The sequence below is a fragment of the Nilaparvata lugens genome, chromosome 4 (assembly GCF_014356525.2).
Source record: "Nilaparvata lugens isolate BPH chromosome 4, ASM1435652v1, whole genome shotgun sequence".
NCBI lineage: Eukaryota > Metazoa > Arthropoda > Insecta > Hemiptera > Delphacidae > Nilaparvata > Nilaparvata lugens.
In genome coordinates, this window is record NC_052507.1 from 53,518,664 (window position 1) to 53,532,880 (window position 14,217).

Consider the following 14,217-nt stretch of genomic DNA (forward strand, 5'->3'; position numbering starts at 1 on the left):
ACTAAACAAGATTAAACTCAGGATTTTAATCATTGTATAGTTATTTTTAGTAAATGCCCACTATTGCCTGTGTCTATTTACAAGTACAAAACGGTGTTCATTAAAACTGTAATTTTTCTAGTGTGCACACACATTGTCAGCTGTTTCTGTTTCACAAGAGTACTAAAAATTTATTAATGGGTCTCTGAGTAATCGCTTAAAATAAATAATCTTTCATCATTTAGGGTACACAAACAAGACAAATGTAAGCATCAATTTAATACACGTATATTTAGGATACATATTCTCCTCCAAAATGTCACTGCTATTTGAGTAAACTGTCACCATATTCCCTCATCCAGTGAAACTCATCTCTTTGTCCATCGTAAAGTACGATTTTCATTTAGATTTTCCACACATTTTCAAAATATTTTACTATTATTCAAATACGCAGCTACCACATCCCCTCCACCACTTAAACTCTTCCCCTTATCCATAGTGTTGTTATCGTAACTATTCAAAAACGTATCGGCAAATGAAGCTTCGTTATTGCTGGGTATCGACATATCCAACAAGCTATCGCCGTTAAATCTGGCTGTATCCCAAGGCCTCACGGCCAGATCGTCTTTTAAATTTGACGGCGAATTTAGTTCGCCGCTTTCACGACTGGCGGCGCTAGTGTTCATGTAGGATGGAAACAGATTCAGGTTGTAGGGGAAGAAGTTATCTAACGTTGATTTTGAACTGTTGCGGTTTTCTGATAACACATCTGTGGTTTCCAGTTGCTGTAAAGTATTATTCAACATTTCTGTTAAATTTAGTTTGCTTCTATCCGGTTGCTTGTCTTCTTTCAAAGAATCGAACATGCCTTCACTGACGAAACCCCTCCTGAGCGCTTTAGGTCCACTGATAATGTTGGAGGCATTGACGAATGACACTTGGTCGCCTAAGTCAAATACGCGTTTGGCATCCAAGTTCAAGTGGTTTAAAAAGTCCAAACCATTGTGCATGTTGTTGATGTTAGCGTTGGCTTTCAGTTTCACGTCCTTCTCTGCGTTGTAGGGGTACAGAGTTTGATTGCGGGTTGTTATGTACTGAATTTGAGCGTTGGCCAGTTCATTTTCGGTGCGCAGAAGTTTCTTTTTCAGCTGTGTGTTTTTCAACTTAAGCTCGAATACCTGAAACAAAATTGGAGTAGTTTAGTAACACTTTCCACTTTTAAATCTAGCTCAACGTTTTCTCTTACTAATTCTATAGATAGTTGAGTGAGGAGAATAGGCCTGGCTATTAAAGAATGGCCCATCGGTCCACATGCATCTGCAATTTGAAACATATTCTTGTGACTGAACTATCTACATTCTATAGCAGCCAAGTTTCCTTAATTGAAAACAGGTGGAATTGAGTACGTATTCCACTGAGTGAGACGCCTGTCTCTGGTGTCCGTGTGTAAGCAGCAATTCGGTTCAAAGCCCTGCTGTGATTTTCGGACACCAGTGGTGTGCCACGTCTTCCGTCCGTCCGTTTGTTATACAGGGTGTTTACCAACTCCCTACCAATACTGTAGGGCATTGTTCCTGGGTAACAAACTTATCTAAATATATTTAAATTGTCCGGAAATCTTCAGTTACTCAGCGTCCATTTTGCTTTTTTCACTAATTTTTTTCTAAATAATAATTGTTAAACATACGAAATTGAAACTTTGCATAATCATTTATAACAACTAGACAAAGCTACGAAAATATTATAATTTTTCAAATTTATAAAACAAAATGGCGGCCATTTAAAATTGTGTTTCTTAAATAACTCAGAAAGCGTTGGTTTTACAAGAAATCTACATGAATAACTTTTTTTAGTAAATTTAATTACCTATCGATTGGTACCTGATTTTTTAAGATTGGGCCAAGATTGACTTCCAAACTATTTTTTCAAGATTTGACATCCAAACTTTATCCTGATAATTCTTTACATTTCATTAACCGTATCCTTCATCAAACTTCTAGTTTCATTTTTGCAATCATATGTGGCATCATAATAATATTGCCTTTCACTGTTTTAGGCGAATAAGGTTCGATTTAGCCTTGGGTTTTCTTCAATATTTCAAGGTCGAATTGAGATTACCTTTTTGTCGATATCGTTGATGGCCTCCTCGTCGGCGAGCACCTTATTGAGGGCGGCGTCCGCCCTTAAGGCCGAGTCCCTTGAGTAGGCGATCTGCATCAACTCCTCAGCAGTCAACTTTTCGTATTCAGTTTGCGATTTCTCCGCTAGGTTTCGCTTTGCTACACAATACGATTCAATTTAATTTTTATTCACAATATAGTATACTTATTATTTATAATACTATAGAATAGTAAATTACACAACATGTTTATATAACCCCTAATAATATTCGATGAATGATATACCCCTAATGATATACAATTTTTTTCTCATAATTGAATTGTTTATTGTTTACAATTTAAAAAAATATGGATCATCCGATCATGTTAAGCAGGTGAGTTACAGGAACAAGAGCTCTGTCGCCTGTGCTCAAAATGCCGAGGTGACAAGTAGACGGGGTGACACCCTGTCGCGTACCCGGTATGGTATACATTATTTACAAATGACATTAAATAACACTACAGCCGTAGTAACAGTACCTATATATTGAGTATATGGTTTAATAAAGGGAACATGTTGAAAGAATCTCCAATGAGACATTTGGATATTTTATATTGTAGATGTTTCAGTCTCGTGAAAAATGTCAGCTAGAGTAGAGAACCTAAGGTTGGCTTCCCTTCCGGCTAGTGCATTGATTTTTTAACACAAATTACAATGTTTGTCAGGTTTTAAATATAGGTATTGCCAGGCAAATACAGGTCGTACATAACCTATTGCAAAAGACAGAGAGCGCAAACGCACTACTCTATAAGGCCGCTGCTATATGAACCCTATCTTGTGATTGAACCATCTTTATCTGCAGTTCCATTTTCTGTATTTTGTTAGTAACACAAATATATGATTTTTGGCATTTATTATTGAAAAGTATGTATCTTACAAGCCACAGTTGGTATTTCATTCCATTTATTCATAGACAATAGATACAATGCAGGTAAAAACAACAGTCATTCGCCCAAAACTGCTTTAAACCTTAATTTGGAATACACAGTCTAGAGGTTATGTAAATGATAAAATAAATGATATTAAATGATAGTTGGGCCAGTAAAATTCACATTTATCAATCAAATTGAGTAAAATTGGCCAGGTTTCTAATTGGGAATAAACGTTATCATTTCATAAACTAGGAAGTACATTGTTCACTCAACATCTTGGGGATTGAGAAAAATCAAAGGTAGCAAAATCAAACTCTAAACTGAATGCTTAGTATATAAAGACCAAGCTGATTTGCGGAACCTACAATTTTGACTGTACTCGATTTGTGATGTAAGGCTTCTTAAAACAAATAGAAAACGTTTTCTATTTTAAGATTCACTTCTAACAGTTAGCATTGGTTGAATGGAAAGCAACGGAAATCAACAATGGAAATCAACGTTATTGATAGAGTAATGCTGACAGTTTAAGTGCACACGCGCTGTAATCTTGTATGGAATGCCATTCCAAACATTTTTAAACTTTTTTTGTTGAAATGTATGCTTTTGTTTTTATAATGCAATAAGTAAACTACCTTACTGTTTTTATTTTTCTTTGTTGTAATGTTTTTTGGGAAATTATTTTCATTTTCAATTTATTTTTTGTTTTGGGTGGAATTTGATCACTAAAGATATTTTATTTTCTAAGGCAAATAATGATTTTGTAACCTATGGCTCCTTCCTCGGCCGCCTTTGTCTCCTCAGCTATGCTGGACAGCTCCGACATCACAGACTGCAGTTTTTTCTGTTTCTCCTGAACGAGCAGCACCGATTTCGAGTCCTGCACAAAAAACAATCAAAATTATAGTTTATTTACAAACAAATTGTTCATAAGACTCAAGGCAGACCTTCAAGGCTGCTCAAGGCAGCATTCCTACATCTGTAGCACTTTCAGAATGCTCTAGAAATAATATACCTGCACCCTAGGAGCTAAACTTCAACTATTGCATTAACATTTCAATAAAATATCATTTAGTTGTATTCGTAAGTTTCGACATATTAATTATTTATATTAATTTTCAACATTTATAGTATTTTTTTTTTTAATTAAAATTTGTTTCTTGTTTTGTTTTAAACTGTGGATCTTTAAAAATGTGACACATAGTACATAACTTTCAACTCTTCTCTTTATTCATAAAATTACAATAAATGGAAACGTTTGTACTATGTATTATTGATCCACTCATCATGAACTATACTTGAAATACTTTTAAAAACGTGTTAATAAATAAAAGTGGTTAATAAATAAAAGTGGAGAACCGTCAAAATTGATCTAGAAATATTCATAAATCCAGAAGCTATACTTTTAATAATTATGCCCTACAGTGATATTCCAAAAAATTATCTCTTAGTTCGAGTTTGGTATCCAAGCATAAAAAGAAGGGATGGAAAGATAAATCTATGATGAAAATGGTAGATTATGAAAAGTGAATATATCGATATTTATGAATTTATCGACATTCGACTAAAGCTGAAAGAACCGATTATTTATGTGTTTCTATGTATGCAGATACGAAAAATGATGGTGGACGCACATGTGTGCTGGTATTACAGAGTCTTCGTTTTTTTCTAATGAGAGTAATTTGAAGGATGTGGTTTTATTATTTTATTTATAAAAGCTCTTAAATTTTATCAATTGCTCTGCTTATTACAACTCAGGTAGCATTGTGTTTGTTTTTGTTCAATTAATGTTAGCCTAATACATTTTGATGAAATATGGTAATAAATTTTAGTTTTTAGAAAAAGTGAAGACAAAATAACTAATCAGTATTAATACATTAGTTACAGCCAATTGGGCTAAAGTGCAATCGGTTAGCGACAACTGTTATCTTAGCTATTTTTTAAGATATCGACTTAATTATTTATCTAAATGAAAGAGGAAAAAAATAAAGCGCGCTAGCCTATTTTGATACAATTCAATTTAATGTTTATATTAGAAACTGCTGCTTTCAATAATAATTCCTTTCATTTCTGTTTCTGATTATCTAAATTATTTGAAAACCGTGTTTCGAGTAAAAAAATTTTAAATCTGTAAAATCAAAAACTAAGTTAAAAATGAACTAACAAGTCATTGTGTGCGTGCAGTTGCCGCAGTATATCAACTGAAAAACTATTCATTCTCTTGAAAAAGTGCATAATTTTTAAAATGCAAGATATACCTATATGAAGTTAGAATTTGCTTATTTACAACCACGTACCATTACCATTTGTGTAGCGACTGTAGGCGATAACGACCATAGCTTTAATAGCACTATTAACACAATCAATTTCTTGAAACTATTTTCTAAAATTATTGAAGTCACCATTGTTTAACATTTATTCAATTTACCATTATAAGTCTTAATTAAAAAATTCTATGTATTATGATCTCAATAGCCATGTTTGTAGTAACATCTGATAGGCCTACGGTATTTGAAGTGCAGTATTCTTTAAATTTAAAACCTCATATGTTAAGAGATGAAGAGATGAATAAATTTAATTGTGAAAATTTTTACAGTTGTTTATAAATTCATATTATTACTTTCCTTGCCCTATCACCATAGGTAAGGAAAGTTTTGCTTTCCGAAAAAATTAAGGTACTTCAATTTCCAAATTTCTATACTTTTCAAGGCCCCTGAGTCCTAAAAAGTGGTTTTTTGGTATTGGTCTGTATGTGTGTGTGTATGAGTGTATGTGTGTCTGTGTACACGATATCTCCTCTCCCAATTAACAGAATGACTTGAAATTTGGAACTTGAGGTCCTTACACTATGAGGATCCGACACGAACAATTTCGATCGAATGGAATTCAAGATGGCGGCTAAAATGTTCTCAAAAACAGGGTTTTTCGCGATTTTCTCGAAAACGGCTCCAACGATTTTGATCAAATTTATACCTAAAATATTAATTGGAAAGCTCTATCAACTGCCAAAAGTCCCATATCTGTAAAAATTCCAGGAGCTCCGCCCCATCTATGCAAAGTTTGATTTTAGATTCTTAATTATCAGGCTTCAGATACAATTTAAACAAAAACATTCAAGTGGAAAAGATTGAGCATGAAAATCTCTACAATTAATGTTCAGTTGCATTTTCACCTAAAATTGAAAATAAGCTCAAAATTCGAGAAAATGTTATTATTCAATTGCAATCTGTTGGCAACTGTTGATTCTATTTAATCATTCACTATGAAGAAATAGCAGACCTCGTGTTTCTCCAGCGTTATTGTCCTGTCACCAGCTGGCTCAGATCTTTGAATAGTAGACTTGAGATGCGCGGGAACACTAGCGTCAGTTGATCAACGGCAAGGAAAGTTATGTGAGTGCGCCACACCAGATTTTTTTATTTGATAATTTCATAATGGAGTTTTGTAGTAGAGCAAAGAAAAGTTATTTGTGATTAGATTATTGTCATATATTTATTGATATTATTAATATTGGATAAATTGACCTAAAGTTGTCAAAAGCACTTTCAATAATCTAATTTTAAAATATCTACTGTGGCTCAATTGAACTTAACATTTCTTGAAGTATTCAACTGTGATTAGGTGCTGATTAAAGACGTCTTTACTCCTCTGATTGGTTCTTGACGCATTGCATTTAACTGATATTTAATCACGGTCAACATTATTTGCATTCAAAAGTATTTACCGTACTATATCTATTGTGAAGAGAGTTTAATTATCGATTATTTTTTATAAATGAAACATATTAATTAGTGGCATAAGAGATGTCAGTTAAAGGATAGAAATGAGGCAGTTGGGCTGGTATGGACGTGTACAGCGAATGGTGGATGGTTGCAAAACAAAACAGTAGTATGTTAATGTGAGAGTGCAAGGAGGGAGAGCAGTGGGACGTCCAAGGTATTCGTATGAGGATCGGATGTAGGAGATAGAACGGAGAAGAGGAAAGACTAAGATAATGGCGATGAATAGGGAATCATGGAGGAAATGAACTGAGGCTACCCCAACGCTTTTTATTTTTATTTAAATTTGGATAATATTTTTCAATATAATTGTTAAGATTATTATAAGAGTGAGAAAAAGTGGCAACTGAAATTTTTAAGTGGTCCAATAAGCGAGTTATGGGTTGTTGAAGTGCTAAACTCCGTTTTCTTTCCAGATCATAAACGGTCTCAAATTTTCCATTGGAGTATTTCTTAATACAGTCAGTATATCATTGGCTTTATTCTAATATGTGTTTTTTCGCGATTAATGCCAAAATAAACAAGTTATCGAATTAACAGAAAATGTTACTTTTTTATTCATGGATGATAAGGGGAATAAAATGTTTTAGTTTGGAATGAAACATTTTTTGAATTTTAAAGAGAAGTTCCAATAATATATAGTCGAACCCGTTTCTGATCTGGAAAGAAAACGGAATCTAGAAAGTTAGCACTTCAGCGTTAGCACTCGCTTATTAGACCACTTGAAAATTCCAGTTGCCACTTTTTCTCACTCTTATAATGATCTTAACAATTATATTGAAAAATATTATCCAAATTTAAATAAAAATAAAAAGAGTGTACCGAACAGCCTTAAGGCACACTGGCAAGAGTCAAAGAAGAAGAAGCATATTAAGATAACATTCTCAATTATCCAATAATCCAATCATACAATAATTATTATTTAAAATTTGCAATTTAATAATTCTTCATTGTCTTATACATTATCAACCAAGAATATCATCTCTAGGTTATACAAAATTTGCAAGTTTTGTTGAAAATTTGTAATTTCGTTATACAAAATTACGAGCCATCGGTCGACGACTGCATCGCAACCATGCCCACCATATACTATTTAATAACAAACAACCACGAAACAGCCACAGTATACATCTATTCTGTGACACAGCCACCAAACGATAGCCCAAAACAAATAATATGCAAAATATAGCCCACAATATATGTTATTGATCTGCAGCGACACAACAACAAAGGAAATAGTCCCATATGAGTCTCGGACTTGAAATTTCTTTTCCAAGTAGGCTACTAAAAGAATGTTGGGAAGTAAAAAAAAGATTAGTAGAAATTATAAATAAAATTATATTCAAGAAAATCTGTTTTACCAAGTAAACGTGAGCGATTTTACTGATAATCTCATAAAAGTCCTGTTAAAAAATTCAAACCAATGGAATCTTGCTGGCGGTGGCGGGAAAAATTAATTGCAATGGCCAAACTGTCTTTATACAGTAACCAGAATATTCTAAAAAAATCAAACTAGCAATAATTAAGAGTAAGGAATTAATATAAGCATATAGTGAGATTCACTTCCAACTGAAAACATTATGAATAACACCAACGCTTCCCATTCAACGAGTACTGACAGTTCCAAGTGAATCTCACTATGGCAAAATAATTTTATCAAACTGATTTGAATGCGAATAATATTTGCTCTGCTTAATCTCTCCAGGACCTCATTTATAATTGACTAGCCGTGAGGCTCGCTTCGCTCGCCATATCCGTCTAGTCAGGGGGCTCCGCCCCCTGGACCCCCGACTGAATCATCCAAAAATGAGATCAGCGGGCTCGCTTCGCTTGTCTGCATTTTTCATTTGAGCATGCTTCATTCCATCAGAAATTCAAAGTACTGAGAAAACGCAGAAAAGCTGAGAAAAACGTTGGAAAAACGCTGATTTTGGGAAATCTGATCTTTGATGAAATATTAAAGTCACCTCATCACAATTTTTAGACCCTAGCTAAACCTCTGTACCAAATTTGAACATTTTCTATCCATTACTTGATGAAAGAACTGAGAAAACGCAAAAAACCATTTATATTGATTGGGCATATCTTTGGCGTTATTTCTAATTCCTTCTAACATAACATTATAATTATTACACCCCAGTTGAGCTTCTGTAGTAAATTTGAACATTTTCTGTTCATTTGTTCTCGGTAAAGCTAAGAAAGCGCAAAAACCGCTGGAAAAACGCGGATTTTGGGCGTATCTTTGGCGTTATTTCAAATTCCTTCTAACACAACATTATTGACAGAGCGAAGTGAGGTCTAAGATTCAAGTCGAAGGTTTGGCATTTCTATTAATGTTTAAATGTTATGACGTATATACAAGGTTTTTGGAAATTTTGCATTTCAAGGATAATATAAAATAAAAAGGAGCCTCCTTCATACACCAATATTAGAGTAAAAAATCTGGTGTGGCGCACTCACACAACTTTTCTTGTCGTTATGAAAATTTATCACTTCACGCTAGTGTTCACGCGCATCTCAAGTCTACTATTTAAAGATCCAAGCCAGCTGGTGACAGGACAATAATGCTGGAGACACACGAAGTCTGCTATATGTTTATAGTGAATGATTCAATAGAATCAACAGTTGCCAACAGTTTGTAATTGAAATAACATTTTATCGAATTTCAAGCTTATTTTCAATTTTAGGTGAAAATGTTACGTAACATTAATTGTAGAGATTTTCATTCTTAATCTTTTCCATTTGGAAATTTTTGTTTAAATTGTATCAGAAGCCTGATAGTTAAGAATCTAAAATCAAACTTTGCATAGATTGGGCGGAGCTCCTGGAATTTTTACAGATATAAGACTTTTGGCAGTTGATAGAGCTTATCGATTACTATTCTAGGTATAAATTTGATCAAAATCGTTGGAGCCGTTTTCGAGAAAATCGCGAAAACCCCTGTTTTTGACAACATTTTCGCCATTTTATCCGCCATCTTGAATTGCATTAGATCGAAATTGTTCGTGTCGGATCCTTATATTGTAAGGACTTGTAGTTCCAAATTTCAAGTCATTCCGTTAATTGGGAGATGAGATAATACATAGATGCACATACACACATCCAGACCAATACCCAAAACCCACTTTTTTGGACTCAGGGGACCTTGATACGTATAGAAATTTAGAAATTGGGGTACTTTAATTTTTTACTTTCCTTGCCCCATTATCATAGGTAAGGAAAGTATTGCTTTCCGAAAAAATTAAGGTACCTCAATTTCTAAATTTCTATACGTTTCAAGGTCCCCTGAGTCCAAAAAAGTGGTTTTCGGGTATTGGTCTGTATGTGTGTGTGTGTGTGTGTGTGTGTGTGTGTGTGTGTGTGTGTGTGTGTGTGTGTGTGTGTGTGTGTGTGTGTGTGTATGAGTGTATGTGCGTCTGTGTATACAATATCTCATCTCCCAGTTAACGGAATGACTTGAAATTTGGAACGTATAGTCCTTACACTATAAGGATCCGACACGAACAATTTCGATCAAATGCAATCCAAGATGGCGGCTAAAATGGCAAAAATGTTGTCAAAAACAGGGTTTTTCGCGATTTTCTCGAAAACGGCTCCAACGATTTTGATCAAATTCATACCTGAAATAGTCATTGATAAGCTCTATCAACTGCAACAAGTCCTATATCTGTAACAATTTCAGGAGCTCCACCCCATCTATGCAAAGTTTGATTTTAGATTCCCAATTATCAGGCTTCAGATACAATTGAGGAGCTGGGTGCAAAAACGACCTCAGGCGGCTGAGGTCGTTTTTGCATCAAACGGTTCAAATCATTCTCCATCATTTCAAGCACATGCCATCAAAATCTCATCGCTGTATCTTGAAAACTGACCAAGTTATACAGAATTTTCTGTCAGCATGCTGGCAGACTCTCCATATAATCAGTGCTGAACGTCAAGTCGTTGACTCTGATGGCATCGCAGCACTGCACCTACGGTTTGCTAGGTTATGCTCCAGGTTATTATGAGTATCAATCTTAATAGTTGAATAGTTCATTATTCTAAACAATAGATCAATAAAAGTATTGAATATATTTGAGAGACATAACTTTCTGCCTTGAAACTGTTGATGGATGCAAAAAAGACCTCAGTGGACTTATTTTCTATGATAAATATAAAAGTAATAAAAAACTATTTATTCATCATTTCAGTAGCAAAATAAAGAGAAAATATTGAATTTTCATTGATATAAACACTTCTAGAGATTGGGTGTGATAATATTGAGAAAAAGTATGAGAAAATCTTTACATGCAATTTTCTCAAAACTAAGTTTTGTGACAGGTCTTTTTTGCACCAAACTCCTCAATTCAAACTAAAAAATTCAAGTGTGTGTGTGTGTATGAGTGTATGTGCGTCCGTGTACACGATATCTCATCTCCCAATTAACAGAATGACTTGAAATTTGGAACTTAAGGTCCTTACACTATAAGGATCCGACACGAACATTTTCGATCAAATGCAATTCAAGATGGCGGCTAAAATAGCGAAAATGTTGTCAAAAACAGGGTTTTCCGCGATTTTCTCGAAATCGGCTCCAACGATTTTGATCAAATTCATACCTAGAAAAGTAATTGATAAGCTCTATCAACTGCCACAAGTCTCATATCTGTAAAACTTTCAGGAGCACTGCACCATCTATGCAAAGTTTGATTTTAGATTCCCAATTATCAGGCTTCATATACAATTTGAACAAAAATTTTGAAGTGGAAAACATTGAGAATAAAGATCTCTACAATAATGGTCAGTAACATTTTCACCCAAAATTGAAAACAAGCTCGAAATTCGAGAAAATAAGATTATTCAATTGCAAACTGTTGGCAACACTGTTGATTCTATCGAATCATTCACTATGAAGAGATAGCAGACTTCATGTGTCTGCAGCGCTATTGTCCTGTCACCAGCTGACTCAGATCTTAGAAAAGTACCGTAGACGAGATGCGCGGGAACACTAGCGTCAGTTGATAAATTTTCTTAATGGCAAGGAATTTGCACCACACCAGATTTTTTCGGAAAGCGATACTTTCCTTACCTATGGTAATAGGGCAAGGGAAGTAAAATCAGACTATAGAATTATTCATCATAAATCAGCTGACGAGTGATTACACAGATGTGTGGAGAAGCCAGTCTATTGCTGTATTTCCATAAGGTCTATGGTTTCAATCAGTTACTTGTGGATGAGAATACTGCGTGAGGTCTACTGTTCACAGAACTACTAGTTACACCCCAGCTGAGCTTCTGTAGTAAATTTGAACATTTTCTGTTCATTTGTTCTCGATAAAGCTGAGAAAGCGCAAAAAACCGCTGGAAAAACGCAGATTTTGGGCGTATCTTTAGCGTTATTTGAAATTCCTTCTAACACAACATTATTACACCCTAGCTGAGCTTCTGCTGTACTATAGATTTGAACTTTTTCTGTTCATTTGTTCTCGATAAAGCTGAGAAAACGCTAAACAACGCTGGAAAAACGCTGATTTTTGGCGTATCTTTGGAAATTTTTCGAAATCCGTTCTTTGAGCGCCTTCTAAAGGGTCAACTGAGCATACCTACCAAATTTGAACGTTTTTGGTCTGGTAGATTTTTAGTTCTGCAAGTGAGAGAGTCAGTGAGTTAGTGCCATTTCGCTTTTATATAATATATATAGATTCGCTTTTATATAATTTATATTATAGATTCTTGGGAACTTTCTTAGTAGGAACCAATTAGAATCGTCTAGCAGCTGGATGCCAGGCAACCATACCTTACTTGTGGCTATAAACGTTCTATAGAATAATAGTTTATAAATCAAGTTGTCCACCAGTTCCACAAGTATTGAAGTATTTTATTGCAAGAATTGGAACCGAGTAATAATTTAAAGCAATATACATGGTAAAGCTGATCTAATAATTATTAATAGTTGAGGGAATTATGATAAGTTTGTTACCGCATTTTTCCCTAATTTATCACATAGAGAAACTATTTTTCCCAACTGAGGCAGGATATACTTATGGTAGACTTCTTATCATATCAGTGTGTTGTATCTGTTTTCCTATTGAATTTCCTGACGGAGATTTAAATATTTACTATATTTGACTTGTAAGTCCCAGTAAAAAATATTACTCTCAATACAGAGGTAGAACTAGATTTTGTTTCACCGCTATTGAATTTATATTATTATACTGTTGACCAATTTTTGAGTGGTGGAAGGGAGGGGAGAGGAGTCTCCAACTCACTCCACATAGTACAACTTGAATATCGATTCTCAAAACTAAGTTTTGTGACAGGTCTTTTTTGCACCAAACTCCTCAATTCAAACTAAAAAATTCAAGTGTGTGTGTGTGTATGAGTGTATGTGCGTCCGTGTACACGATATCTCATCTCCCAATTAACAGAATGACTTGAAATTTGGAACTTAAGGTCCTTACACTATAAGGATCCGACACGAACATTTTCGATCAAATGCAATTCAAGATGGCGGCTAAAATAGCGAAAATGTTGTCAAAAACAGGGTTTTCCGCGATTTTCTCGAAATCGGCTCCAACGATTTTGATCAAATTCATACCTAGAAAAGTAATTGATAAGCTCTATCAACTGCCACAAGTCTCATATCTGTAAAACTTTCAGGAGCACTGCACCATCTATGCAAAGTTTGATTTTAGATTCCCAATTATCAGGCTTCATATACAATTTGAACAAAAATTTTGAAGTGGAAAACATTGAGAATAAAGATCTCTACAATAATGGTCAGTAACATTTTCACCCAAAATTGAAAACAAGCTCGAAATTCGAGAAAATAAGATTATTCAATTGCAAACTGTTGGCAACACTGTTGATTCTATCGAATCATTCACTATGAAGAGATAGCAGACTTCATGTGTCTGCAGCGCTATTGTCCTGTCACCAGCTGACTCAGATCTTAGAAAAGTACCGTAGACGAGATGCGCGGGAACACTAGCGTCATCAGTTGATAAATTTTCTTAATGGCAAGGAATTTGCACCACACCAGATTTTTTCGGAAAGCGATACTTTCCTTACCTATGGTAATAGGGCAAGGGAAGTAAAATCAGACTATAGAATTATTCATCATAAATCAGCTGACGAGTGATTACACAGATGTGTGGAGAAGCCAGTCTATTGCTGTATTTCCATAAGGTCTATGGTTTCAATCAGTTACTTGTGGATGAGAATACTGCGTGAGGTCTACTGTTCACAGAACTACTAGTTACACCCCAGCTGAGCTTCTGTAGTAAATTTGAACATTTTCTGTTCATTTGTTCTCGATAAAGCTGAGAAAACGCTAAACAACGCTGGAAAAACGCAGATTTTGGGCGTATCTTTAGCGTTATTTGAAATTCCTTCTAACACAACATTATTACACCCTAGCTGAGCTTCTGCTGTACTATAGATTTGAACTT

At 34.6% G+C, this 14,217-nt stretch overlaps 1 protein-coding gene across 2 annotated transcripts; it reads right to left on the bottom strand.

Annotated features, from left to right (window-relative positions):
• Window positions 1-243: 243 nt before the first annotated feature.
• LOC111044381 lies at window positions 244-5,578 on the bottom strand. 2 transcript variants are annotated; one of them, XM_022329508.2, is made up of 4 exons: window positions 5,306-5,578; window positions 3,777-3,888; window positions 2,098-2,258; window positions 244-1,157 (listed from the first exon to the last, which is right to left on the bottom strand). In XM_022329508.2, exons 1-4 carry the CDS (start codon window positions 5,411-5,413, stop codon window positions 402-404), a joined length of 1,137 nt encoding a protein of 378 aa, XP_022185200.1. In that variant the 5' UTR covers window positions 5,414-5,578; the 3' UTR covers window positions 244-401. The 2 variants fall into 2 exon arrangements, with proteins under 2 accessions (XP_022185200.1, XP_022185203.1); XM_022329511.2 differs by having other exon boundaries at window positions 5,312-5,552.
• Window positions 5,579-14,217: the final 8,639 nt, after the last annotated feature.

Excerpts from the sequence above, each read along its gene's own strand:
- LOC111044381 (XM_022329508.2), bottom strand. The coding sequence starts at position 5,413 with ATGGTGACTTCAATAATTTTAGAAAATAGTTTCAAGAAATTGATTGTG. Across the intron at positions 2,259-3,776 it reads GGCCGAGGAAGGAGCCATAG|CAAAGCGAAACCTAGCGGAG; the intron begins GTTACAAAATCA and ends CGTATTGTGTAG. Across the intron at positions 1,158-2,097 it reads TCAACGATATCGACAAAAAG|GTATTCGAGCTTAAGTTGAA; the intron begins GTAATCTCAATT and ends ATTTTGTTTCAG.